Genomic DNA, 26,927 nt, shown 5'->3' with positions numbered 1-26,927 from the left:
ATTCGCTCTCCGGCCCCCCGATGGCACGGGAGAGCCCGGAGAAGCACCGGATGGCGGCGGGAGGGGGGGGGACGTTCCTTCCCGCTGCCTAGAAGAACGATCGAGCGGTGGAACCGCCGCTTTGATCGTTCTGGTGCACCGAATCGCCAGCTGAAGACGGCGATATCTGAATGATGCCTGCAGCTGCAGGCATCATTCAGATATCACCGCTCAAAGTGGAGGACGTCCCAGGACGTCCTACGGATCTGAAGTGGTTAAATATCAATAAATTTGGTGTTTTTACGATACATTGGGGGATATTTACAAAAGCCAAATCCACTTTGCAGTACAAGTGCAAACTACAAGTGCGAAGTGTACTTGGAAGTGCAGTCGCTGTAAATCTGAGGGGTAGATCTGAAATGAGGGGAAGCTCTGCTGATTTTCTCATCCAATCATGTGCAAGCTAAAATGCTGTGTTTTTTTTTCCTTGCATGTCCCCCTCAGATCTACAGCGACTGCACTTCCATGTGCACTTTCAGTGTTGCACTTGTAGTTTGCATTTGTAGTGCAAAGTGGATTTGCCTTTAGTAAATAACCCCCTTTGTGTATAATAGTTTGCCCATAAAGTCCCGTAGTACCAGGGGGTACTCTTCCTTTTAGTTTTCTATAACATAAATATTGGCACACCCTAATCACCCTGTGCAGCAAAAACTCCCCCTACTGCCCTGGCTCCCCCCTTGTCCCCCCCCCCCCCAGCACTGCCGTCTTTTCGCCTACCGCCTACTTTCCTCTCCCTCCGGCTGCTGCTGCGGGGATGTTTTAGGATGAGTGGAGGAAGGGGTCGGTAAATATGTAACTTACCGGCCCCTTCACTTTTTTGGTGAGTGATTGATAGTATGTGTTTGAGCTTTGGGGTGCACATCCTAATGCAATAGGTTGCGCACTCCTATGGATGTTGGCAACGAAAAACTGAATTTTCTTATTCTCTATGGTGGTCCTTCCTCTATAATCACCTTTGGATACAGGTTAAAATGTTGACAGTAATCTTATAGTTTGTCACGGCTTTATATTGCAGACCCCCCCCCCCCCCCCCCCTTCAGTACTGTACCAATGTGAAGGCGATCTGATGACCACAGTGCCACATTGTTTACCATTATGTATTATATAATCATTTTAAATAATTGCCATTTGCTGCAAATCTTGCAGCCAGTAGCAGCACTCCAACGCGGTACTATAGTGCAATCTAGGTACGGCCCCCACTTGCCAAGCTGTCAGCTGCTTCTCCTTTGTCGTGGCTTTGTAAATACAAGGAATGATGGGGGTGGTGTTCTGTATTAGGCAGTGGGGGCAGGTGAGGAATCTTCCATTGTTTACATACCGTCTCCCAGCTGTTCCTTCTCCTTCCTAGTGTCAGCGTGACCCAAAGAAAATCTACAGTCTCTTTTCAAGGTTGATTTTTTTTATTTTTTTTTAGATATGTATGCAAATCCAATTAGTGTTAACATTGCTTTGTGTGTTGTTATTTTTTTTTGTACACTTGTACACTTTTTGTACACTTGTATAATTTTTAATCATTTTAAAATGATTACATTTTTAAATTATTTCTGTACAAAGAAGCATAGATAGAAGCATAGATTTGTAAAGAAGTCCATTCTTTACAAATGTAAACTCTGCTTCTTGCTTATTAATGCTGCAGTGCTTTAAGCTGGATATACATTGAATGGATTTTGGCCAGTTCACGATGAACCATCTGAAATTCGAGCTGTGGGTGGCCCTGTTGGGACCATTTTTTAAATTTTTTATTCTTTGATCTCAATAAAAAAAAAAAAATCAAAGGGGTGGAATGAAAAATTCAGACGCAATCACTGTTTGGGTGTTCTGACAGCCACAGGTCGTGGCCATCAGGATATAATGGCTGTCACTGCAGATTCATCCATCCACGCTGGTTGGTGTGGATGGGGAAATTGGTACATTTCTTCCTGTGTATGGCCAGCTTTATTGTCCCATGCGCTTTGTGCACATCTGCTCCAAATCTCTGAAAACAGTACAGTGCCTTGGTGTAATTGGTTTTATTTCAGTAGTCATTCAGCAAGTCTAATAAAAAATATACTTCATTCAATAATGGTAAAATGTAATAGAATAAAATATTAACAGTGCTAAACTTGGAAACAACACTTCCAAAAATGATATGCATCCATATCCTGCAATAGATTAATATAAGCATGAGTCTTTACCCACTATACTTAGAAAGTAAGACCCCTTTCACACTGAGGAGTTTTTCAGGCGGTACAGCTCTAACAATAGCGCTGCTATACCGCCTGAAAAACTCCTGCACTGCATACTCAATGTGAAAGCCCGAGTGCTTTCACACTGATGCGATGCGCTGGTAGGAGAGAAAAAAATCTCCTGTCAGCAGCATCTTTGGAGCGGTGAGAGGAGCGGTGTGTATACCGCTCCTTCACCGCTCCTTCCCATTTAAAACAATGGGAAACCGCGGCAATACCGCCCGCAATGCGCCTCTGCAGAGGCGCATTGCGGGTGGTATTAACCCTTTATTGGCCGCTAGCGTGGGTTAATACCGCACTGCTAGGGGCCGATTCCCGTGGCAATCCCGGCGGTATAGCGCCGCTATTTGTAGCGGCGCTATACCGCCACCGCGGCTCCCGCTCCAATGTGAAAGGGGCCTTAGGCTTAAAACACAGTCATTCAGCAAGGGTGTTGATTGCACTTGCACAGAGGGAGACTCTATAGTAGAGCTGCACGATTCTGGCTAAAATGAGAATCGCAATTTTTTTTTGCTTAGAAGATAGATCATGATTATCGCGGCGTAAAATAATATTTTTTTACATTAAACAAAAAAATTAGGCTAACTTTACGGTTTCGTTTTTTTTTTTTTTTTTTCATTGAATTTTATTTATGTTTTGCAAAAAAATGCATTTGAAAGACCACTGTGCAAATACAGTGCGACATAAAATATTGCAACAATCGCCATTTTATTCCCTAGGGTCTCTGCTAAAAATATATAGGCCCAGATTCTCAAAGGAGATACGACGGCGTATCTCCAGATACGCCGTCGTATCTCTGAGTCTGAGCCGTCGTATCTATGCGCCTGATTCTTAGAATCAGTTACGCATAGATTTCTATCAGATCCGACCTGCGTAAGTCTCTTACGCCGTCGGATCTTAACTGCATATTTACGCTGGCCGCTAGGGGCGTGTACGCTGATTTACACCTAGAAATATGTAAATCAGCTAGATACGCGAATTCACGAACGTACGCCCGGCCGACGCAGTACAGATACGCCGTTTACGTTAGGCTTTTCCCGGCGTAAAGTTACCCCTGCTATATGAGGCATACATGCGGCGTAACAATGTTAAGTATGGCCGTCGTTCCCACGTTGAATTTTGAAAATTTTACGTCGTTTGCGTAAGTCGTCCGTGAATGGGGCTGGACGTCATTTACGTTCACGTTGAAACCAATACGTCCTTGCGGCGTACTTTGGAGCAATGCACCCTAGGATATGTCCATGGACGGCGCATGCGCCGTTCGTAAAAAGTGTCATTTACATGGGGTCACATAACACACGCCCATATCTTCCAAATTTGAATTAGGCGGGCTTACGCCGGCCTATTCACGCTACAACTTACCGCCGCAACTTATGGAGCAAGTGCTTTGAGAATACTGCACTTGCCCGTCTAAGTTGCGGAGGCGTAACGTAAATAGGATACGTTACGCCCGCCGATCTACGAGAATCTGGGCCATAATGTTTGGGGGTTCCAAGTAATTTTCTAGCAAAAACAAATCTGATTTTAACTTTGTAAGAAACTCGTGTCAGAAAAAGGTTTAGACTTTAAGTGGTTAAACTTACAGCATTTACACGCAGAAGTTGTATCCCTTTGATCTAAGAAGGAAAAGTTACAATGTTTCTACTTATCTACTAGCATGTACAATGTTGTTAAAAACTTGGCAGACTGCCAGAGAGAGCAGAGAAGTCTCTACACTTGTTACATAAAAGAATTGGGAAACTCTGCAATAGAGATTGTGAGAGCCGGTTCACACAGGGGCGACTTGGGATCCGACTTGAAGTAGCCCTAAGTCACGTGACATGTCCAATTACATGGAAGTGAATGAGAGCCGTCTTAATGTACACTACTGCAGTCGCTCCGACTTCAGAAAAGGTTCCTGTACTACTTCAACCCGACTTCTAGGCGACTTGTACCCATTGATTTCAATGGAAGTCGCCTCCAAGTCAGGTCCCCTGTCTTAACTGAAGCAATTTTCCAGGAAGTAAAAATAGTTTTCTCGGCAAACCCCTCCCTCCCACAGAGTTGATTACTCTTTGATTGGCCACTGGCAAAGTCCCCTGTCCTGGAGGCGACTTTAAGTTCACGTTCAAGTCGCGCTGAGGTCGCCTCACAAAGTTCGCCTGTCCACTCAGGTAGCACAGCGCCGCTCGCGCATGCGCAGTGAGTGCCCAGCCGTGAAGCCAAAAGCTGTCACGGCCGGGTGCCCACAGTTAGAATGGAGGCGCCGGTGGAGAGGAGCGGTGCTCCGGGCGGTGAGCCGCTGGACAGTGGAGCAGGTAAGTGTATGTTTATTAAAAGCCAGCATCTATGCTTTTTGTAGCTGCTGACTTTTAATAAACATAAAAAAAGCCTGGAACTCCGCTTTAATAATAATGGAGTAAATTGTGTAATACGGTATCCTCCTCATTAAAAAGGCCGGATCGTCAACGCTCATCTCATGTCTGTGGCCAGTTGAACAGAGAGGAAATCAAGAGCACAACACATTTTATACAACAAAGAGCAGCTAACTGTGTGAGGTGAGGGAACCAGGAAGTGAATCGCTCTGGTTTCACTGCGCGGTTCCCTACGGCTCATGCGCGAGTCGCGCTGCGCCTGCTGATTGGCTCCCGCTGTGCTCTGGGAGTGGAGTATTCCCAGAACACAACGGGGGGGGGGGGGGTGGGAGGTGACGTCCTACCCGGTGTCCGGAAGTGGGTGCAAAGACAGGTATCTGCACCCCCCTCCCCCCTGAAAGGTGTCAAATGTGACACCGGAGGGAAGGAGGGATCCGATTAGCGGGAGTTCCACTTTAGGGTGGAGCTCCGCTTTAAAAAATATATTTTTTTTTTTTTACATAAAGTCATTCATTTAGAATAAATGAATGCAGAGGTTATCCTGCCCTGCCGTCACGGCCTAATGGCTCTTTGCTTAAACTCCTACCAGCCATAAATGTGTCAATCATAGTCTGTAGTGCAGAATGCCCTTGGCCTTCAGTTTTCTGCCCGGCCTCTGCTGCCTAATAATACGCATTGAGGGCCGTTTCACACCGGGAATTGCACAGGAGCGTGCGCTGCGTTGCTGTGCGATTCACATGCAGTTCTGTGCAGTGTGATTTCTACCCATTTATTCTGAATGGGCAAAAATCGCACTGCACCGCACACCAAAAATAGTGCATTCAGTACTTTTGGAAACTCGCTGCAACTGGATTGCATGGTACTTGTGTAAGAAGAGATCAGGTGCGGGCAAGCGCAGTGAGTTTGGGGTGTCATTACCTTAGTATTGGCACACGCTGCAGATTGTGTTTTGAACGCAGTGTGGGAAACGCATACGGAACGCAGATTTCCCGCACCACAATCTGGTGTCAACTGACCCTTAGGGCCAGGGGAGATGCACACAGTGTAGACAGCTATAACAAACGCTCAGAACGACTGAAGGCCTTTAGTCTTTCTATATGAATGACTTGAGGGCAATGTTCATTTATGTGTTACATATGTAAACCTTTGCACAAAGATTTTAATTTGTACCGCTTAGTGAGGACAGCTGATTGGAGGGAAGAGACACACCCCCCTTCACACAGGAACAGAGCTGAGGCTGTCAGTCAGCTGGAGGTCCCTCCCCTGTCACCATTTTTCTTTTGGTATTAGGAAAACTTGTCAGAAGTGACTCATGCTGATAGCAGAGGAATGAAGCAGCAGACAGAAATTACACTTGTTGCTCTTGATTGAAACAATTACATACTATAGAAGGATATGCTTTGTACATATTTCATGCAGGGCTGGTGCAAGGATTTTTGACACCCTAGGCAAAACCTAATTTTGCCGTACCCCCTGGCTTCCCCCTCTTTGTCCTGCCCATGTATACCCCGCCTTTTTAATGAAGCGCCCATCAAATGCAGCCACACCAGCGCCCATCAAATGCAGCCTCACCAGCACCCACCAAATGCAGCCTCACCAGCTCCCACCAAATGCAGCCTCACAAGCTCCCACCAAATGCAGCCTCACCAGCTCCCACCAAATGCAGCCTCACCAGCTCCCACCAAATGCAGCCTCACCAGCTCCCACCAAATGCAGCCTCACCAGCTCCCACCAAATGCAGCCTCACCAGCTCCCACCAAATGCAGCCTCACCGCTCCCACCAAATGCAGCCTCACCAGCGCCCACCAAATGCAGCCTCACCAGCTCCCACCAAATGCAGCCTCACCAGCGCCCACCAAATGCAGCCTCACCAGCGCCCACCAAATGCAGCCTCACCAGCGCCCACCAAATGCAGCCTCACCAGCGCCCACCAAATGCAGCCTCACCAGCGCCCATCAAATGCAGCCTCACCAGCGCCCATCAAATGCAGCCTCACCAGCGCCCACCAAATGCAGCCTCACCAGCGCCCACCAAATGCAGCCTCACCAGCGCCCACCAAATGCAGCCTCACCAGCGCCCATCAAATGCAGCCTCACCAGCGCCCATCAAATGCAGCCCTTACCAGCTCCCATCAAATGCAGCCCTTACCAGCTCCCATCAAATGCAGCCCTTACCAGCTCCCATCAAATGCAGCCCTTACCAGCTCCCATCAAATGCAGCCCTTACCAGCTCCCATCAAATGCAGCCCTTACCAGCTCCCATCAAATGCAGCCTCACCAGCTCCCATCAAATGCAGCCTCACCAGCTCCCATCAAATGCAGCCTCACCAGCGCCCATCAAATGCAGCCTCACCAGCGCCCATCAATGAATGTTTGCTTGCTTCCATTCTTTCGGGAGTCGGGACACAGGCCTCCGCTGCCACTGCACCTCTCTGCGAACGGAGTGGCGGCTGATGCTGAGACTTAGTTGCTTGTTGCAGAGAAAAGAGAGTAGGAACACCAGTTCCCAGGCGCCCCTAGGCTTGCTAAATCAATTTTTTTTTCTTTTATAACCCTCCCCCACCCCCTTACACAAATGGGTTAAAAAATGCATTATAATTTTTACTTTCCTGTCCTTTTTTTGTGCTGCAAAGCAACGGATTTCTGTGTGTGCCCACAGACGCAGCCAGGCGGTACAGTGGCAATCTGCCAGAAGCTGGCAGTGTTTGTGCGCACAAGCAGAAATCCACTGCATGTGCGCAGATGCACCACCGGTCTCTGTTAGGTCCCAGATGCCTGGAAGACACCGCCGACACATCTGTGCATGCAGGAGAGTGAATTCATACAGTACATGTGTATTTTTAATAACACGCTTCTGTTTCTTTCCGCAGAGTTGATATGCAGGGGTAAAGCCATAGCGGATTTCACGGGTCCAGACTGCCGCTTTGTGAATTTTAAGAAGGACGAATTAATATATGTTTACCATAAACTGGACGGGAGATCGAGCCAACTTTGGGCAGGAAGTGTAAGTGAATGTTGCATGTTTTGTTCTACAAACTGGTCTGCCTATTTCCTGTTTTAAAAGTCCATCAGTACATCCGCCTGCTCAGCAGGGGGCGTGGGGGGATCTGTCTGCTGATACCTGCTAAGCAGACGGGTGATAGGTCTATGTCCGCTCCGATATGCAGAGCAGACACAGCCCACCGTCCATTTCCCTCTAAAGCCGCGTACACACGATCAGTCCATCCAATGAGAACGGTCTGAAGGACCGTTGTCATCGGTTAACCGATGAAGCTGACTGATGGTCCGTCGCGCCTACACACCATCGGTTAAATAACCGATCGTGTCAGAACGCGGTGACGTAAAACAGAACGACGTGCTGAAAAAAATGAAGTTCAATGCTTCCAAGCATGTGTCGACTTGATTCTGAGCATGCGTGGATTTTTAACCGATGGTCATGCCTACTAACGATCGGTTTTGACCTATCGGTTAGGAATCCATCGGTTAAATTTAACGCAAGTTGGCTTTTTTTTAACCGACGGTTAAATAACCTATGGGGCCCACACACGATCGGTTTTGACCGATGAAAACGGTCCATCAGACCGTTGTTTTCTGGTTAGCCTATCGTGTGTACGAGGCCTAACCATCATCTGATACAATCCGCCGGATGGATGGGTAACGTCTGTTTTTAGCGGACTGGATTGGATGTTGACGGGTGTCAGCAGACATGTTCGGGTGACATCCGCCGCTCCATAGAGAACAATGGACGGTCCAAAAAGGTCCGGCTGAAAAACTGACAGGCAGATCCGATCAGTCCAGCAGTGTGAAAGGGGCCTAATGGAAAATGGGTCTTGCTAAGTCGAAAGCTGGCCATATGTTATTACATGTTGTTTTTTTTTCTTGCAGCCAGACAATCTTTTAGGCTCCACGCACACTGGAGCTCATAAACTGCTGTTTTTTGGAGTTTGGGTGTTTTTTTTTTAATAGCTTATAAACTCCACTCCATGTTATCCTATGTGTCCATGCACACATGGACGTTATTTTGGACGTTTATCAGCAGTGTAGTTTATGGGCTGTTGTCTGAACGTTCTAAAATCACGTTCAGGAGTAGTTTTTCTGACCACAAAAAACGCCAAACATTCATAAACGCTGAAAAACGTCAATAAACGCTCAAACTTTTTTGATCCATTGAAAAAAAAATGTAAAAAACGCTAAAACGCTATTGCAAAAATTTTAAAAAACGTTTAAAGACTCACTGCAAAGCTACTGGCGTTTTTATAACATTATTTTAGCGTCCAGTGTGCATGGAACCTAAGGCCCCATGCACACGAGAAGCAAATGCAAACACATGTAAACTCAAGTTTTCAAAGGCAAAAATCGGGGTTTAAAACGCGTTTTGCCGCGTTTGCGGCTATCAGCGTTCATAACAAAGACATTGTAGACCCTCCCAAAGCTTTGAAACGCAAAAACGTTTGCGTCTGAACCCAAAATTTTGCGTCTCAAAAAACGAACCTAAACCCAACTGCTTTAAAACGCAAAAAAAACGTGAATGTGTGCATGGACACATAGGATAACATTAAATGTGTTCAGGGGCAGTTGAAAAAAATGCCCAAATGCCTCTGAACTCGAGTTTACCAGCGTCTCGTGTGCATGGGGCCTAAGTGGTTACATTTATAAATCTATTGATAACGATCACTAATTGTTCAATTGATCAAACTGCTCGAAAAAAATTCCTCCACATCCAAGTGAATAAAAGTGAATAAATTGGATGAATGAAGGAGCTTTGGTTTGCAATCTTTATTCAGTGTGATTTATTTTATTTGCGATGAGATCATAGGGTCATAATGAAATATGTGTGCCCACCTTTAGTCAGAGACATGTACTCAGTAATGCTGCTGCTAAGTTTGGTCTGGGGATCTACGGCTCAGTGAGCTCTGGTCATGAAGGGGTTAAGGAAATGTCCCTGCACCCTGGATTTCCTGTGTTTTTGGTAATTATCTGCGCCTCACCCACTTTGTAAATATGGCGAGGTGCCTTGTCATTGCTCACCGTGACTTTGTAATTAATGTAGACATAAGGGATCATTTCTGAATTTCATTTTAAAATGTACAATGCTCCTATTGTCACTTAAAGCGCATAAATGACACCAACATTTCTATTGAATAACTGAATATCCAAAAGAAGAAAAAAAATAAGATGTCTCAGATATCAAGGTCAGTCCCTTACTAAATAGTGAAGCCATAGGATGAGCATGCCAGTTAGAGAGCAAGCAAGTGTTAAATGTTGCTAAGTAATCACTTTTATTAAAGTGGTTGTAAACCTCAGACATGAAATATGAACAAAGCAAATATGAACAAACGCAGGGGTCTCAAACTGGCAGCCCTCCAGCTGTTGCAAAACTACAAGTCCCATCATGCCTCTGCCTGTGGGAGTCATGCTTGTAACTGTCAGCCTTGCAATGCCTCATGGGACTTGTAGTTTCGCAACAGCTGGAGGGCCACCAGTTTGAGACCCCTACTCTACACTTGTACTTGTCTCAATCCAGAGCACTAAATGTAATTTCTGTCTGCTATCTGCATGAGTCACTTCTGACAGGTTAAAAAAGGGAGCTCAAACACACAGCCTGTGATTGACAGCCTCATTGCTCTTCCTGTGTGTTGTGTGAAGGAGGGGGTCCTTTCCTTTCAATCACCTCTCACTGAGCTCTGCACTGTGTAACAAGATTGGCGTCCTTTTTTCCCCACAAATAGAGCTTTCTTTTGGTGGCATTTGATCACCTCTGCGGTTTTTATTTTTTGCGCTATAAACAAAAATAGAGCTACAATTTTGAAAAAAATGCAATATTTTTTTACTTTTTGCTATAATAAATATCCCCCAAAAACATATATAACATTTTTTTCCCTCGGTTTAGGCCGATACGTATTCTTCTACCTATTTTTGGTAAAAAAAATCGCAATAAGCGTTTATCGATTGCTTTGCGCAAAATTTATAGCGTTTACAAAATAGGGGATAGTTTTATTGCATTTTTATAAATTTTTTTTTTTTTACTACTAATGGCGGCGATCAGCGATTTTTTTCGTGACTGCGACATTATGGCGGACACTTCGGACAATTTTGACACATTTTTGGGACCATTGTCATTTTCACAGCAAAAAATGCATTTAAATTGCATTCTTTATTGTGAAAATGATAGTTGCAGTTTGGGAGTTAACCACAGGTGGCACTGTAGGATTTAGTGTACACTTAGAGTGTGTTTACAACTGTAGGGGGGTGTGGCTGTAGGAATGACGTCATTGATCGAGTCTCCCCTATAAAGGGAATCACTCGATCGATGCAGCGCCATAGTGAAGCACGGGGAAGACGTGTTTACATACGGCTCTCCCCGTTCTTTAGCTCCGGGGAGCGATCGCGACGGAGCGGCTATAAACAAATAGCCGCGCCGTCGTCCCGGATCGCTCCCCGAGGGAACCCGACCGCCGCGTGTAGCGGGGGGGGGTCCCGATCGGACCCCCGACCCACGTCTAGGCAGGTACGTTGATGTGCCTGTCCGTGCCATTCTGCCGACGTATATCTACATGTGGCGGTCGGGAAGTGGTTAATCTGTTCTGTGAAATAGAACATTCACCCAGGAAGATGATAAAAAAAAATATACAAACATAGCAACATTTTTCCTATTGGCTAAAATAAAAAACGACGAAGTTCAAAAACGTCGGACAACGCTGTATGCAAACGCGCGAATACATGTGAATACGTGCGACAAAACGCCAGAAAAAAACGATCAAAAACGCTACGCTCAGGTGTGAATGCAGCCTAAAGGTCAACTATACAAAGGGTACGGTTATCCTTATAGTGAGTGTAAACCTTCACATATACCCAGTAAAGTGACTGGCCTCAGGTGATACACAGAGATTAAACAAATCCTCCTACATAAGTTGTAACTATTTATCTGCAGCCCTCTCTTCTCTACAGCTGTTCAAAGTGCAGAATTTGTACAGCTTGTCTGAGCTTTTAGAAAGCAGGGGGCGGGGACCTGAAGTTACACAGTGCAGAGCTCAGTGAGAGGTGATTGAAAGGAAAGGACCCCCTCCTTAAGCCTAGGTTCACACTGCTGCGAATTCAAAATGCGATTTTGCCGCGATTTTGCCGCGATTTCGGCCGCAATTTAATGTAAATCGCGGCCCGAAATCGCAAAAAGTAGTACAGGAACTACTTTTTGAAATCGCAGATGCGGCGTCGCACTGATTAGGACAGTGCCATTGCCGACAATTGCCGCCGATTTGAGATGCGATTTGACATGTCAAATCGCATCTCAAATCGTTCCAAATCGTACCCAGTGTGAACCAGGGCTCACACAGCACAGATTCTGATTGTGTGTACGCAGTAGAAAACAAAATCGAAATTTGCTGCCAAAATGAACACTGCTTGCATTCCAGGCATTTGTCCAGCCACAGCAGCTTTCGGCCTCCAGTAGAGTTTTTCAGGCTTCTGGCAGCGTGGCTGATTGCTTGGCCCTTGCCTTCGGCTGGCACCAAAACACTGTGATCCCACGCAAATAGGCTAAATTCCTTATAGTGACAACGCTGATTCTGCATGTAGGCTTTGAAAGGCCGTGTTGTCACCCTGTCACAGGAAGTAGCTGGGGAACTTTTGCCCACTCTTTGCACAATAAAGCAAATTTGTCTGCAGTTGGGTTTTAAATACATCACTTTACATGTTCCTTTGGAAGGATTTTTTGCACTCTGGCAGTCAGGGAGAATTTAGCAGGCCTCATAACCTACTCCCTATTGTCACCGCTCTCTGCGTTTTCGGCTTCAACTCCAGACATCTTCGTGTGTGGGAAAACCTGTTAGCTGTGCGTATGGCAGACATCGGTAATAGTATGAAGGTCAGTGGTGCAGTGCTGCAGAATGTTACGCAACGTTCCATGTATTCATAGTACAGTTATTATTAGATGGTGATAGAATGAATATCTGCAGTATAAAAACTTCATTTCCTGCATTGTAGGAGGACTTTAATGTTGTGCTAGAGAGGCTTATTTTTAGCTGGTTGGTGGCCGGCTCGTGATGTAGTCAGTGACAGACAGTTTCACAGCTGGGGTCAGTTAATAAGTCAGTACAAAGTGCAACCAATCAGATTAAAGTATTCCTGTTGTAAAAATAAAAAATACAATGCCAGGCTGGCCGCCCCGCTGTTATGTTGACAGTTTGACATCAATACTTTAGTCCATGTCCCAACATGGAGCATATGGATCGCAAAGTTGGAGAAAAGTCCCTTTTGTGCCTTCCTTTTCAGGGCCAGTGTCTCAATATTGAAGCCAGAGGATACACATGACAGCATAGCACCTAGAATTGTCGTGCAGAGGTCAGTGATGGAAGCCTCCTTGGCACTTATTCATCAGCACACAAGGCATCATAAAGTTTAAGGCATGCTTAAAGCGGTCCTCCACCCTAAAGTGGAGTCCCGCTGATCGGAACCCTCCCCCCCTCCGGTGTCACATTTGACACCTTTCAGGGGGGAGGGGGGTGCAGACACCTGTCTAAATACAGGTATTTGCACCCACTTCCGGCCACACGATACGGGCGAAAGACGGGCATTCCGTCACATCCCGTCTGTCGCCCGTTGTGTGCTGGGAACACTCGGCTCCCAGCACACAGCGTGTGAGCCAATCGGCGGGCGCAGCGCGACTCGCGCATGCGCCGTAGGGAACCGGGCAGTGAAGCCGCAGCGCTTCACTTCCTGGTTCCCTCAGCGTGGATGGCGGGGGGAGCAGCAGAGTGACGAGCGATCGCTCGTGCTCTGCTGCGATCGGCGCTGGACTCCAGGACAGGTAAGTGTCCTAATATTAAAAGTCAGCAGCTGCAGTATTTGTAGCTGCTGACTTTTAATATTTTGTTCCCATGGCACATCCGCTTTAAGTGACCTCAGTCAATATTGATGCATGTTGTTTTAGCTTGCCTTAGTTTTAGCACACCTTAAAGCGGAGTTCCACCCACATTTTTCACTCCTCACCATGCAGCACTAATGTGCATTCTTAAAATGAATTGGCAATTTATTTGTATTTTTTCTGTTCACTTACCCGATTTAAGCCTATATCTAATTTCACTTCCTCCTTTAGCGGCAGATGTCCTTTCCGGTTTTGCATTGGCTCCTGGGAGATCTTGGTCAGCTTGGCATGGCACTGCTCCCATAACATTTAACATTGGCATCTTTGGAAATTCTTGGTCAGCTTGGCATGGCACGGCTCCCGTAACATTTAACATTGGAGTCTATAAAAAATCTTTATCAGCTTGGCATGGCACGGCTCCAGTAACATTTACCATTGGCGTCTATGTAACATCTTGGTCAGCTTGGCATGGCAAGCTGACCAAGATTGCACTGCATATGTGCGAGATCAGCAGGTACATGCTGGGTAGCCAGCATGCACAGAATCCAGGAAGAAGGACACTGTGGCTTCAGTTGCCCACACTGGAGATGGCCACGCTGTGCAGAAACTTCACAAAGTAGGAAAGCGATGCTGCACAAATAAAAAACTGGGTATAGTTTACAGCAAACCTTTTGCTACATTGCATGTGGCATGAGTATTCTAGGGGTATTTTTAGCTTAAAAGTCATATTTCGCCCAGAACTTTAAAGGGTAACTCCATTTTCATTGGAGGGGGGGAAAAAGCAAAAAGAGAAAAATTGATATAGCGTATACAATTGCAACACAAGTCAGATTGTAATACAAGCCGCTGTAATTTTCTAAAATGCCATGCAATATGACTACCTGGAGGTGTTCTGTACACACAGTGCGTACAGAACGCCCTCAGAAACATAATTTCCTGCTTGTGTGATTGGCTCACCAATTTCCCCAGAAGTCTGCACTAAGATACAAGTCAGATTTCAGGCATCCCCTACAACAAAAATGTTTTTTTTTGGTAAGATAATCCCAATAAGGAAATCACATCTAAAGGGATGCAGGCCCCGCAGCTTTCCATCATTAGTGCCCTGCAAGTGCCCCAGCTGATTGATAGTTATGAAATCACGCTCATTAGAGTCATTTTCCCACATGGACAGAGACAAACACACATGGATAAACAAAAGGTAGAAATCTGAACAAAGTTTGGTAAAATCCTTGTAATGTGTGATAGATTTCTACAGAGGCTGGTTATAGAGTGAGGGACAGCAGATATACTAAGCTGGGTGAGTGTGGTGAATTTTACAACAGGCTGGTCACAAGGTGAGAGGCAGAAAATAAAGTGTTACTAAACCCATGGCCCTGCATTCACTATATCTGGTCCCCCACAGTACACAGAACATGGAAATGCAATTATTTTAGTAAAAATAAATGGATAAATACCTTTTCGCATTAGCAATAAATAGCAGTTTGGTGACTTGTATCAGTTCCTAGCAAAGCTTGTAGAAGGAGTTTTCATTTTCCCCTGATCCTCTGTCTGGACAGTGCTGATTGGCCCTGTGCTGATCACATGCAGTCTCCCAAGAAAAAAAAAACTCTCTAGCAATACACACCAAACTGAGCATGTGCAGTCCGTCCCCTGGCTCTGTAAATATCAGGTTATTTTTTGGAGACGGTGGAAGAAGAGAAGGATCAGAGAAGACAGGAACAGCATTTTTAGGCTGCATTCACACCTGAGCGTAGGTCGTTCGGTCGTTTTTTTACGGCGCATATTCATGCTTATTTGCGCGTTTGCATACAGCGTCGTCCGACGTTTTTGTACTTCGACGTTTTTTATTTTAGCCAATATGAAAAATTATCATCTTTTCATCACTTGTTGCTATGTTGGTAGATTTTTTTTTTTTCTGCCTGGGTGAAATGTTCTATTGATTAAAGCGACAAAACGCCCGTAGCAAACGCTCGTTGTCGCGCTAGTCGCTTGAATCGAGCGTTTCCATTACTTTCTATGGGAAATAGAAACGCCCAAACCACCCGATTCGCGCGACAAAAAAGGGTCCGGAACTTGTTTGAGCTTCAGGCGTTCGGCGTTCGGCGTCAGGCGTTTTGGAGTGGAGATGTGAACCATCTCCATAGGGAATAATGTATTTTTTCCCCTCTAGCGTTTTTGAGCGTCGCGCTTAAGGCGACAAAACGCTCAGGTGTGAATGCAGCCTTAGGTTACACAGTGAGTATAACGAGCATTCTTTACTACATATACAGACTGATTTTACTGTTGTGGGTTTAGTAACATGCTGCCCCGTGAGTGTGATGGATTTTTACATAGGCTGGCCATAGGTTGAGAAAAAGAACTGAGATAAATGTTTGGAAAGGTCCGGTGTGGACGCAGCATGTCAGTTGGGCAGAGTTTCATGACTTTGTCATGTTGGAACCTCATTGCCACCTCACTGGCATCTTGATGGCATTGCTCTCTGTATTACACTGTATTCTACCTGTATTGCAAAATTCAAGGTAAAGCAACCAGTGTGAACAAGCCTTCAGGCATCAATAACGGATCTGTGTATTGGTTGTGTACATCTTTTCAGAGAATGTAATTTTTTGTGTTTTTGTTAGGGTGGGGTGGATTATCATTATATCAGTTGACACTAACAAATTTATTGGTGAAGTGGAAAAAAAATAATTGTTTTGTTTTTGATCTTTTTACAGGTTGGTACAGGTTTTGGATATTTCCCAAAGGATTTAGTAGACATAAAACAAGTTTACACAAAAGATGAGCTGGAGTTGCCTACAGATGTAAGTCTTCATTTCGAGTGTTAAAAATAACGAGCAAAGTAACTCATAGCAATGATCATAATTAATTTTCTGTGCTTCTAACTTCTCTAAAGAAAACAGAAATCTGTTAACTTCTGCTATGGATTACTGCAAATCACTGATCCTTATTTTTCTTTTTAAATCTGCTCAGTAAGTTCCTTTGACCTAAGGGTGAATGTGCATTGACAGACGTTTTACTGCATTGTAAAACATCTTTCACCACAGGAAACAATTGTTTCATATGTGTACAATTCACGCTGCAGCACAGCTTATGCATGCTACATTTTATTGCACTGCACCATGCCGGATCGCAGGCGCAGCGAATTGTCATGAATGAAGTGTACACTTTGTACACTTCAAATAAAGTTTGTACGCAAAAAAATAAAAAAAGGGAGCTGTGTGATTCGCTGAATTGGGCACCCCACTGCCCCCTTCTGCCAGGGCTGTCTTAAAGCGGAGTTCCGGCCACAATTTCACTTTTTAAATATAAATACCCCTGTAATACACAAGCTTAATGTATTCTAGTAAAGTTGGCCTGTAAACTAAGGTCAGTTTTGTTAGGTTGTTACAGCATTTAGACACTTTATAAAATAGAAATTGACTGGTGTGCCCTCTCATTAAGACATCCCTGCCTACTGCATCTGTGTGAATAGGCCCACACAGAAAAAAACGCACTTATTACACAAACATTGGGACTTATGGCTGTATAGGCAGAACTTTTGGATGAAGTGTGGAAGGATTAGAGCCCTTGTCAATTTTTTAGTGTGAGAAGAACAAGAAAGGTGTGCCAACATCAAAGAATTTCAGTCTAAATGTCAAATTTTTTCCATTAAACAGTCCAGTACATTCCATATATGTTCCAAACACATTTTGGGGGCTATGAACAATGCCCCTTTTATTAGTGCTGGAGAATGTTGAGTCAATAAAAAGGTTACAGTTCGTAATTGGCAGCATATGGTCATAGTTAGTTAAAATATTAACATAAAAATGTAAGGAGAAGCTGTCCTAATAGTATCTTGTATCTAAAACAAACAATTCATAAATACTGTATATACTTGAGTATAAGCCGAAATTTTTAGCACATTTTTTTTTTTTGCTGAAAATTCCCCCCTCGGCTTTTACTCGAGTCTGTGTCCATCTGAAGCCTCATGCACCTGATCCATCGGCACTGTGACATCAGTCTAGTCGGCGGCCGTCCATTGTAACAAAGCCCCGCCTCCTCCTCATTCGTGATAGGCGGAACACTGACTCACTGCTGGGAAACTGAGTGTTCTGCCTATGAGGAGGAGGCGGGGCTTTGTTACACTGGACAGCAGCCGACTGACTGCGTGAAACAGCGGGAGTTCAGGTATGCAGATCGGAACAGTGAGGCATACCATGGGCACAGTTAGACATGCCATGGGCAGAGTGAGACTGCAAATGGGCATTGTTTACCCTCTTTTCCACTTACAGTAGCTGCTGCATTTCCCACCCTAGGCTTATACTCAAGTTATTACGTTTTCCTATTTTTTTTGTGGTAAAATTGGGTGCCTCGGCTTATATTCAGGTCGTCTTATACTCAAGTATAGGGTATATGCTGTATGGTAAAAATGCGGGGAACAGGTCTAATTGATTCTCTTTAAATGGTTTTAAAGATTTAACGCGTATGTACTGTATATCAAAACTTTTTTTTTTTTTTGGATGAAGTGTTAGACTCCCGTACGGTTTTTATTAGGTAGATTCATTCTTTTGTTGTCCCAGTGGGCATTTTCACGAAGACAAAAAGTAACAGGAATCTAAATTTTACAGTTGACAATGTAAGGTTGAGGGTATGTCTTCCAATGGGAACATTTGTTCTAGTTATAACTAGTTAAAGTAGTAGTAAATCGAAGAAAAAAAAAAATTGGGCCATGGGCAGTTTAAGTCATAATGTGCTCGTATGCGCCACATCCTAGCACATTATGAAAGACTTACCTAAAAAGCAAAACCCTCCAGTGGCACTCTGTCACCAGTGTAGGCGCTTTCATCCTCACCTGGTCTTCCTTCCAGGTTAATGGGCTTCGGCACTATGAATGACCAAGCTGCAATGATGTCACTCCCGCTCATGGGCACGGAAATCACGTTTACTGCACAGGGCTCTGAAGCAATGGCACGGGTATGCTGTCCCTTAAGAGCGCATGCGCCGGTGATGTCACTTGCTGCTTCTAAAGTAAATTATCTCCTAAACGGTGTGTAAAAATCAACAAAGGGAGTTTACTCCCACTTTAAGAGGGTAATTCCATTCCTTCTTTAGAGATTTCTCACCGCCTGTTGCATCTCCGGGACAGGAAGTGGAAAAAAAGCTCCTTAAAAAAACAGCAAAAATAATCTGATGGGTTTAAATGCTTTACTTATCTATATATAATTCTGCGCTAATGGTACATATATGAAAAAATTAAACTAAGTGAATAATAAGCTGCGACCTAAAACATGTGATAATCATGTGAAAACAACTGTGCAAAAATGAAATAGTCGCGCTATAAAATTACATATGGATATATATTAAGTGATCCAAATACTTATTGAAATGTGTAGTGTAAAAATAAAAAATGAAAAGTTAAAACAATTGAATTAATATAATAAAATTCGTGAATTTAAAAAGTGCATGTGAATGCTATTAAGGAATAAATGCAGTGAAAAGCAACAAATATCTGTAAATCCAAATATAAAGTTGTGATACAAAACGTCAAATATCTGTGAATCAAACCATCAAGCAATATTCACATAAATATACAACAGTAAAAATGAAAATAAAGTCCACTGTATCTAAAAAGAAGGAAAAATCCAGTCCCACAAAGGACTGTTTTCATCAGACGAACCGATCGTGTGTACAGGGCATTAGACCCTGCAGAGGTTCATCTGTATGCTTCTATGACCCTGTTTTAGAAAGGTCCATCTAATCTGGTAAGGTTCCATTTCTCACCTGTGTGTTCTGCACGAGGTGGAACTCATCTTTTATATGGATCTTCCTTTGTGGGACAGGATTTTTCTTTCTTTTTAGATACAGTGGACTTTATTTTCATTTTTATTTTCATTTTTACTGTTGTGTATTTATGTGAATATTGTTTGATGGTTTGATTCACAGATATTTGACTCATACAGAGGAGGTCTGCGTGACGTTTTGTATCACAACTTTATATTTGCATTTACAGATTTTTGTTGCTTTTCACTGTATGCTATTTATTCCTTAATAGCATTCAAATGCACTTTTTAAATTCACAAATTTTATTATATTACATTTTTTTAATTTTTAATTTTTACACTACACATTTGAATAAGTATTTGGATCACTTAAAATATATCCACATGTAATTTTATAGTGCGAATATTCCTTTTTGCACACTTTGCTATACATACATTTTAACTGACTTTAGTTGTATTTGTCATTGTTTTCTTCTAATTATGTTGCTATTCTGCAGGAAACAGATTTTGTATGTTTTGAAGATGGGGCAGACAAGTTTGATAGCTATGATGTTGATGAACTTTTAAGGAAATCAAAAATCAAAGTAGACACAAAGATACCCTCAGAGACTGAATCTCTACCCAGCGAACAGTCTACGTCAGAATCTGAAGTAAAATCAGAAGAACCTTCAAAATCTAGCGAACCACCAGGGAAGCCACCTCAATCAGAATCTGAGGAGCCATCAAATGAGACACCACCTTCAGAAGCTGGAGAATCACAAAATGAGCCTCATTCCTCAGAAACTAAAGAACCACCTGAAAAGCCATCCTCTTTAGAAAAGCCCTCAGATGAACTGTCTATTTTAGAATCTAAAGTAGATTTAGGCGAGCAATCTATTTCAGAATTAGGTGTACCTCAAGATAAGACATCTGTTTCAGACTCTGGGTCAACACCAGAGGAGCTACATTTGTCATCGGAAACATCAACACCCCATTCACAGACTGAAGTTGACAGTCCTCTTGGTATCTCAGGGCCTGGAACACAGCCAGAGGAAGTGTCAACTTCAGAAACTGATAAAAATATTGAAGAACCTCCTGGTTCAGACTCCGGAGTGAAGCAGGAGAATCCATACAATTCTGATCGTGAACAAAATGAAAGACAGGCACTTAATCCAGAGACTGATAAGCCATCAGTGGAAGTACCTGCTTCAGCATCTCAAGAGCAGATTGCACCTTCTGAAAGTCCAGAAACAAGATCTGAAAGCGATCACAAAGAGGATGAACACCAAATAAGCAAAGAAACCCCTTCTGCAACAGATGATGTACATACAACCACTGTAAATAGCAAATCCAAAGATTCTCAGGAAGAAAAGGCTGATCATTCAGCAACAGAGCAAAATGCAAAAAGTGAATCACAAGTGCCAGATAGTGAACAAGCCAAAAATGACAGCATCTCTCAGGAAGAAGCTAAAAAGTTTACAGAAAACAACATTGCAGAATCTCTTACTCCAGTAGACAAAGATAAGGGTGTAAACTTAAAGACAGAAGCTGATTTAACAGGTGATGCAGTGGTAACTGAAGATGAAGAGACCAGGCATGTTACAGTTAAAGGTGAGTACCAAAAAGAAGATGTTGAACCTTACAAGCCACAAGAGGAAGGGGGTATTGGAGAGCCAACAGAAACACCTTTGTTATCTCATGAAGAATTGAATATGCAGTCATCAGATCAAACAGTTTTTGAGAATGATTCCAATTCCACCATTGCATCAGAAGCAAAGACATCCCCATCGAAAGAGGACATAAAAGTCCCTGTTGACATGGGTCATGCTACACCTATAAAGCAAGATAAGAATATTCTCACAACGTTGGGAGACACTTTCTTTGCTATAGTCAGTGGAGGGGAACACACACGAGGTGTCACTGACCTAGATGAAACTGATTCGGAAGAACAAGAAGAAGATGATGATGATGATGAACCAATTGAAGAGTTAGAAGAAGATGAGAACTTGTACCTACTCGGCATGGAGAAAAGCAACATGCGTGAAAATAAACATTTAGAACCCCCTTTTGGTGATGATGCATTTTTTTTCAAAGAAAAGGAATTACAAGAAGCATTGCTAGCTGTTGACAACGATCGATCGTTAGAAAGTGAAAAGATCAAAATTACAGCAAACAACTCACAAGAAAATACAGTAAACATGTCTTCAACTGATGAAACACTTCTTTCTAAGGGTAGTACTGATGATAAATCACAAGACCAACCTGATCCAAATACACAAGACCAACCTGAAATCATAAATGTGAAAGAGTCATCTGAATTAAAAATTGAAGCAGTGGATTCTAAGATCAGTGATAAAACTACAGAGGAAATCCAACAACCCCCAAATGATGCAGGTTTGGAAGGTTCTGCAGTTAAAGAAACTAAGATAAAAACAAATGAAGAAGATGAAGTAATTGTTGATCACAGTGATAAGCCAATGCCAGAAGACTTGAACGAAAAAGACATTAAATTAGAGGAGGTAAGAGAGGGTTTACTAGAACAAGAATCTTTAAAACAGGAGCACTCTGAAAATATGTTATCAGAGGAATCTAATCTGGAAAACCCCAAGAGTGTTCAAGATGAGGCTCAAGAAGTAAAACTGGACAAAAGTCCAGAGAATCCAGAAGATGTCAAATCAACAAGTGAACATCCAGAAGTGGAAAAGTCACAGATACAATTTTCAGATCCAGTAGTTAAAAAAACTGCACCTTCGGAAGCAGGAAGCAATGAAGAAAAGGAAAATTTAGAAGATCGAAAACCTTTAGCTGAACAAACATTGGACAAGTTCCCAACTCTAAAGGATGCTCTAGTACAAGAAGGCAGTACTGTTGATACTCCCCTTGAGACAAGTGAGACCAACAAAGAAACCGAACATGGGCAGCACAAGTCAAGTGACCAAGAGGAACAACAAGAGTCAAAAGATACTGATGCAGACAATTTTAAGGAAAGGGCAACAGAGTCCATTTTAAGCAATCAGGATCTTGAAAAAAAAACTACCTCGGATATTGAGCATCCCCCAGTATCTGCTGATAAAGAAGAAAAAGATGACGGAAATGTAGATGGTTTTCTCGAAGATGAAAATGCTGTCAATGCATCTCTAGCTAGAGAAATGCTTGCAAAAACTGATCAAGAAACAAATATAGATCCCAATGTGTCTGCAAAATCTGAGCCTGACCAAGAATTATACAATTCGGATCTAGAAAGTAAGAACACAAACACACAAAAAACTGAAGATTCCCTTAAAGTGGAAAAAGATAATGTGATTCAAACTAAAGAAGAGGAAATTGGAACAGAAAATGGTGAACAACAAGTGGTTGTTACTGAAGATCTGACTGAGAAAAATAAAAATTCAGATATTGTAGATACAAACATACAAATACAGAAGGAGGATGAAAATACAGAAACTTCTGAAATGGAGCATGGAGCTGGAACACCCAAGGAAGATGTACAACAAGACCTTCCTGACCAGACTGATGACAAGATAGCTGAGGTAGAAGAGAATAAACCATTAGATGAAGATCCTTTTGTAGAATCCATACTTTCAAAGAGTGAAACAGTAGAGGAAGCATCTTATATTGAAAACATCAAAGCCTTGAGCATTATGAGGGAGTTTTTGGAGGAGGAAAGCATAGCACAGTTCACAAAGTACCTTGGTCCCGACAACATTATGAGGCTGGAAGTCATGTTTCAGGACATGGAATCTAAGCTGAAGTCAGCCCGGAAAGATAATTTACGTCTGGATTATCTTGACAAAGCTCTGGATCAGATTTTAGAAGCATCGGAGTCAAATATTCTTGACTTTGTGGAGAGGGTTTTGGAATCTCGAGAAGCAAACCATGAGGAAATGGTAACCGATAAGGAAATGTTTGATGAAGAAGCAGCTCTGTTAGATGATGTCCAGGAGGTCTCGTATAGGCTGAGAGATAAACATTCCACACTGAGTGACAGTTCTCTACTTGCACCAGGACAAGAAAAAGAAGAAGTAGAGGGTAAGAATGGTCTTAGACTTTTGTAAAAAAATTAAAATAAACATTTTTTACAGCATGGCACAGTCCTGTATACAAAACTGTGGCCTCCCCAAACATCTCTTACAAAATATGTAAACCCAAAACAAAAATGAAATCTATTCCTGCTTACCAGTCCTTAGCCCAGGTTCACACTGGGTTGCAGGAACGAAGCTGCGCGAGTTCAGCTGAACTCGCATGATTTCACTCCCGCCTGTCAGTCCCGATTTCGGCTGAGATTTCAGAGACATCTGTGTGGGTTTCTGCACAGATGTCAATGTAAATTTCGGATGCAGCGTCGCACCGACTAGGACGGTGCCATTGCAGGAAATTGCCGCCGATTTGACATGTCAAATCGAATGTCAAAACGCAGCAGTGTGAACCAGGGCTTAGATGTGTTCTCTACGTTTTTTTTTCAATCAAGGAACGTTTTCACAAAGAAAATACCTGTATACCGTGACAAAAATGCACTTCCGTTGTCACTTGCCATGAGCTTAAAATAAAGCACTAATTAAACTATCCTAATTGTGTAAAGTACTAATCCCAACAATCCACCATGTAGTGGAGATAAACAAAGGATGACACATTGGTTGTTCAGCTTGTGTGATAACTAATGCTCCCTCTATAGCAGAGGAAAAAAAAAGCTTAGACATGTAAAATGAATGCAGCCCCAACATCTCAAAGCTAATAAGCTGCAAAATGTTAAATGTTTTCCTTTTTTTGATTGATATACAGTTTTGCTGCAAATTTCTCAAAAAGGGCCACAGTTGCAATATCGTGGATGTTTTTTAGGAGTTGTGGTCAAGCAGGTAATGAATATGGAAGTGAAAAGCTTTTTGACACGTTCACCTATATTTGTGTGCAGATCTGTGCTTTGGCTATGCAAATCAAAGCCACAGGTTTGGTTTGAAGTGACTTTGTATTGAGAGAAGTATGGGTGCTTCCATTGCTCGCCTTCTGCTGAAAATGCATGTAGCTTGGTTGGGTCTGACATATATATACCGTACTTTTGAGTAAGCTGTGATTCAGACTATATACAGATCCCTTTTTCTCTATGCCTGGTGGATGAATGAAGTGGTAGTGGAGCAAAGGAACCCTAAGTATGTGTTACTAGTTATGGAAACATTAAAGTGAACATATCACTTTGAGCTGCATGGGCAAAGCATGGGTCTCTTTTAAACCAGGTAAAAACTCAAAACTTAGGTCTTCTAAGCAATCGGGGGGGGGGGGGGGGGGGGTTGGTTTGGTTGGGTACAGGTCCATAATCTTTGCACTCGAGCACTGACATCAGCAGAGTCTTGACCACTATGATGGAGTACCTGGATGAAGATACTATGTCCCAGGGACACGGCATGCAGTGGGCTGGGCAAATAAGCAACCGACACATCCAAAAGCATGGATTGCTGCTGATTTGTTGGCTGCTACAGATCTGTAAGCAAGCAAGGTGGCTGGACAGAAAAGTATTACGGATCTTTTTTTTACAGACTGTCCCTCCTCCTCCCTCCTATTCTATTCTTTTGGGCCAGGAAAAGAGCGCAGTGATCTTCACGCATGCGCAGTAGGGGCCTGGCTGTGAAGCCAAAAGGCTACACTGCCGGGTTCCCTTAGTAGCAATGACCGCGGAAGGGAGGACCTCCTCTTTAACTTTTTTTTATTTTCAAGGAACCCTTGAAAACATTTCACTATCTTGGGGAACCCCAGAAACTTTCCCTTTACAACTTGTGGTATGTTAATGTGGCAGAATTGCATAATACAACTTTGCAAAAAAAAAGTGCATTTGTGTTCAGGGAATAGTTTGCATTGGCGCAGGAGGCAAAATTTGCATTGGCGCCGAAGGCAAAGGGAAAAATTAACATTGCAGCACAGGGAAAAATTAATATTGGGGCACAGGGAAAAATTAACATTGGGGCACAGGGAAAAATTAACATTGGGGCACAGGGAAAAACTAACATTGGGGCACAGGGAAAAACTAACATTGGGGCACAGGGAAAACTTTGCATTAGTGTGTGCAGGGAAAAATTTGCAATGGCACGCAGTGAAAAGTTTGCATTGGTGCATTTGTGTGCAAGTAAAAGTTTGCATTGGTGCTTAAAAAATACATTGTTCATTGATATTCAGGGATTTTTTTTTATAGGTTTTAAGGGAAATGTTTGCATTAGTGCTAAGTAGTGACAGCATCCAGAGAAGTATAGGGTGTCCTGTCGTGTATCTGATCCATCTTCAGCCTCACCATGTAGCAGCGGTCCATGGTGACACTGATGAGGTCCTAGATCCCCTCTTAGAGGTTGAGCAACCCCAAGAAAAGTTATTGGCCAGCACTGACAGGGTGGGCACTCTACTATCCATACACTATACCTGCTAACTGCCAGTGTGTAGCCCTGCCCAGTGGCTTAATGGCTCCCCAGGCAGCCTAGAACAATCAGCAGTAGCTGAAGGAAAGCCACAGTTGAGCAGATATAAATTTGCTGCAATAGTGGCGGATCCCCTGGGGAACGCTACCGATTGGATCTAGATGAAGAATCTCATGTTGTTTTATAGAATACTGTATATATTTTTGCTGTGTATAGTACAACAATCCTTCTAAAGGGTTTCTGTGTGTGTCCCCACTGGGGAGGTTCACCTTCTCTATTTGTTCTGGTGACCGCTGTCATCAAGACAGAAAGTTAAGGGAACACAAAAACATTTTGAGTTGTCATTTGCAATAGATTAGGGAAAACCTCTAATGCCACGTACACACGATCGGTTCATCCGATGAAAACGGACCAATGTATTTTTTCATCAGATATCCGATGAAACTGACTTTCATCAGTCTTGCCTACACACCATCAGTTAAAAATCCGATCGTGTCCAACGCGGTGACGTAAAACACAACAACGTGCAGAGAAAAATGAAGTTCAATGCTTTCGAGCATGCGTCGACTTGATTCTGAGCATGCGTGGATTTTTGACCGATGGATTTCCCCACAGACGATCGTTTTTTTCTATCGTTTTTTTAACCATCAGAAAATTTTAAAACCGGTTCTTTTTTTTTCCACCAATGAGAAAAAAAAATGATGGGGCCCACACACGATCGGTTTGTCCGATGAAAACGGTCCATCGGAACCGATCGTGTGTACAGGGCATAAGGGGGGGGGGGGGAATACCTGTTTTTGTGAACTTTGCAGCTATGACCATGGATTCCCATATTTGTCCCTGAGAACAATATGAAATCTGTGCATTGCCTTTATGATCACACACTGGTGCAGGCTCCAGGACTGTTGTCCCAATCTGTTGAAATTGGTAGAGTAGAGCACAAGCACTGTGCAACACCACTTTGCAGAAACAGAAATGTACAGGCTTATACTCAGCAAAGTTTTTAATGAAAAATAAAGTTTGTTCTATTTTTTTATATATTTATATCTATATATTTTTTTTAACTGATGTTTTATATCTTATCTTGTGATGTATAGGGTTTTACTTTGCTTCTTGCAGCATACGTTGTCACAATCCTTTGTTTGTCATGTTTGTAAAGTTACATTAATTCTCACCCGCATTTGGGTGACCTAGCATATTTGGGCCACAAATTGGGGAAGAATGGTGTTGGCACTGGGCAGGAAGAGACGCTTTTGAAGCTCCTCTTCCTGGTCTGTAGCCCGGCACATGCACACCATCATTAATATGGTGGAA

The 26,927-nt window shown here is 43.1% G+C and overlaps 1 protein-coding gene across 1 annotated transcript in view; it reads left to right on the top strand.

The window, feature by feature from the left end:
- MIA3 (MIA SH3 domain ER export factor 3) overlaps positions 1-26,927 on the top strand; it is a 132,830-nt gene that overhangs the window by 7,349 nt on the left and 98,554 nt on the right. Inside the window, exons 2-4 of the mRNA XM_040351409.1 lie at positions 7,488-7,621; positions 16,195-16,281; positions 19,737-23,247. Of these exons, the coding sequence (XP_040207343.1) occupies positions 7,488-7,621; positions 16,195-16,281; positions 19,737-23,247 (3,732 nt within the window). The remainder of the gene's footprint in view (positions 1-7,487; positions 7,622-16,194; positions 16,282-19,736; positions 23,248-26,927) is intronic.

This window comes from Rana temporaria, chromosome 4 (assembly GCF_905171775.1).
Source record: "Rana temporaria chromosome 4, aRanTem1.1, whole genome shotgun sequence".
In the NCBI taxonomy this organism is placed as follows: domain Eukaryota; kingdom Metazoa; phylum Chordata; class Amphibia; order Anura; family Ranidae; genus Rana; species Rana temporaria.
This window is presented reverse-complemented; position numbering and strand designations above follow the sequence as displayed.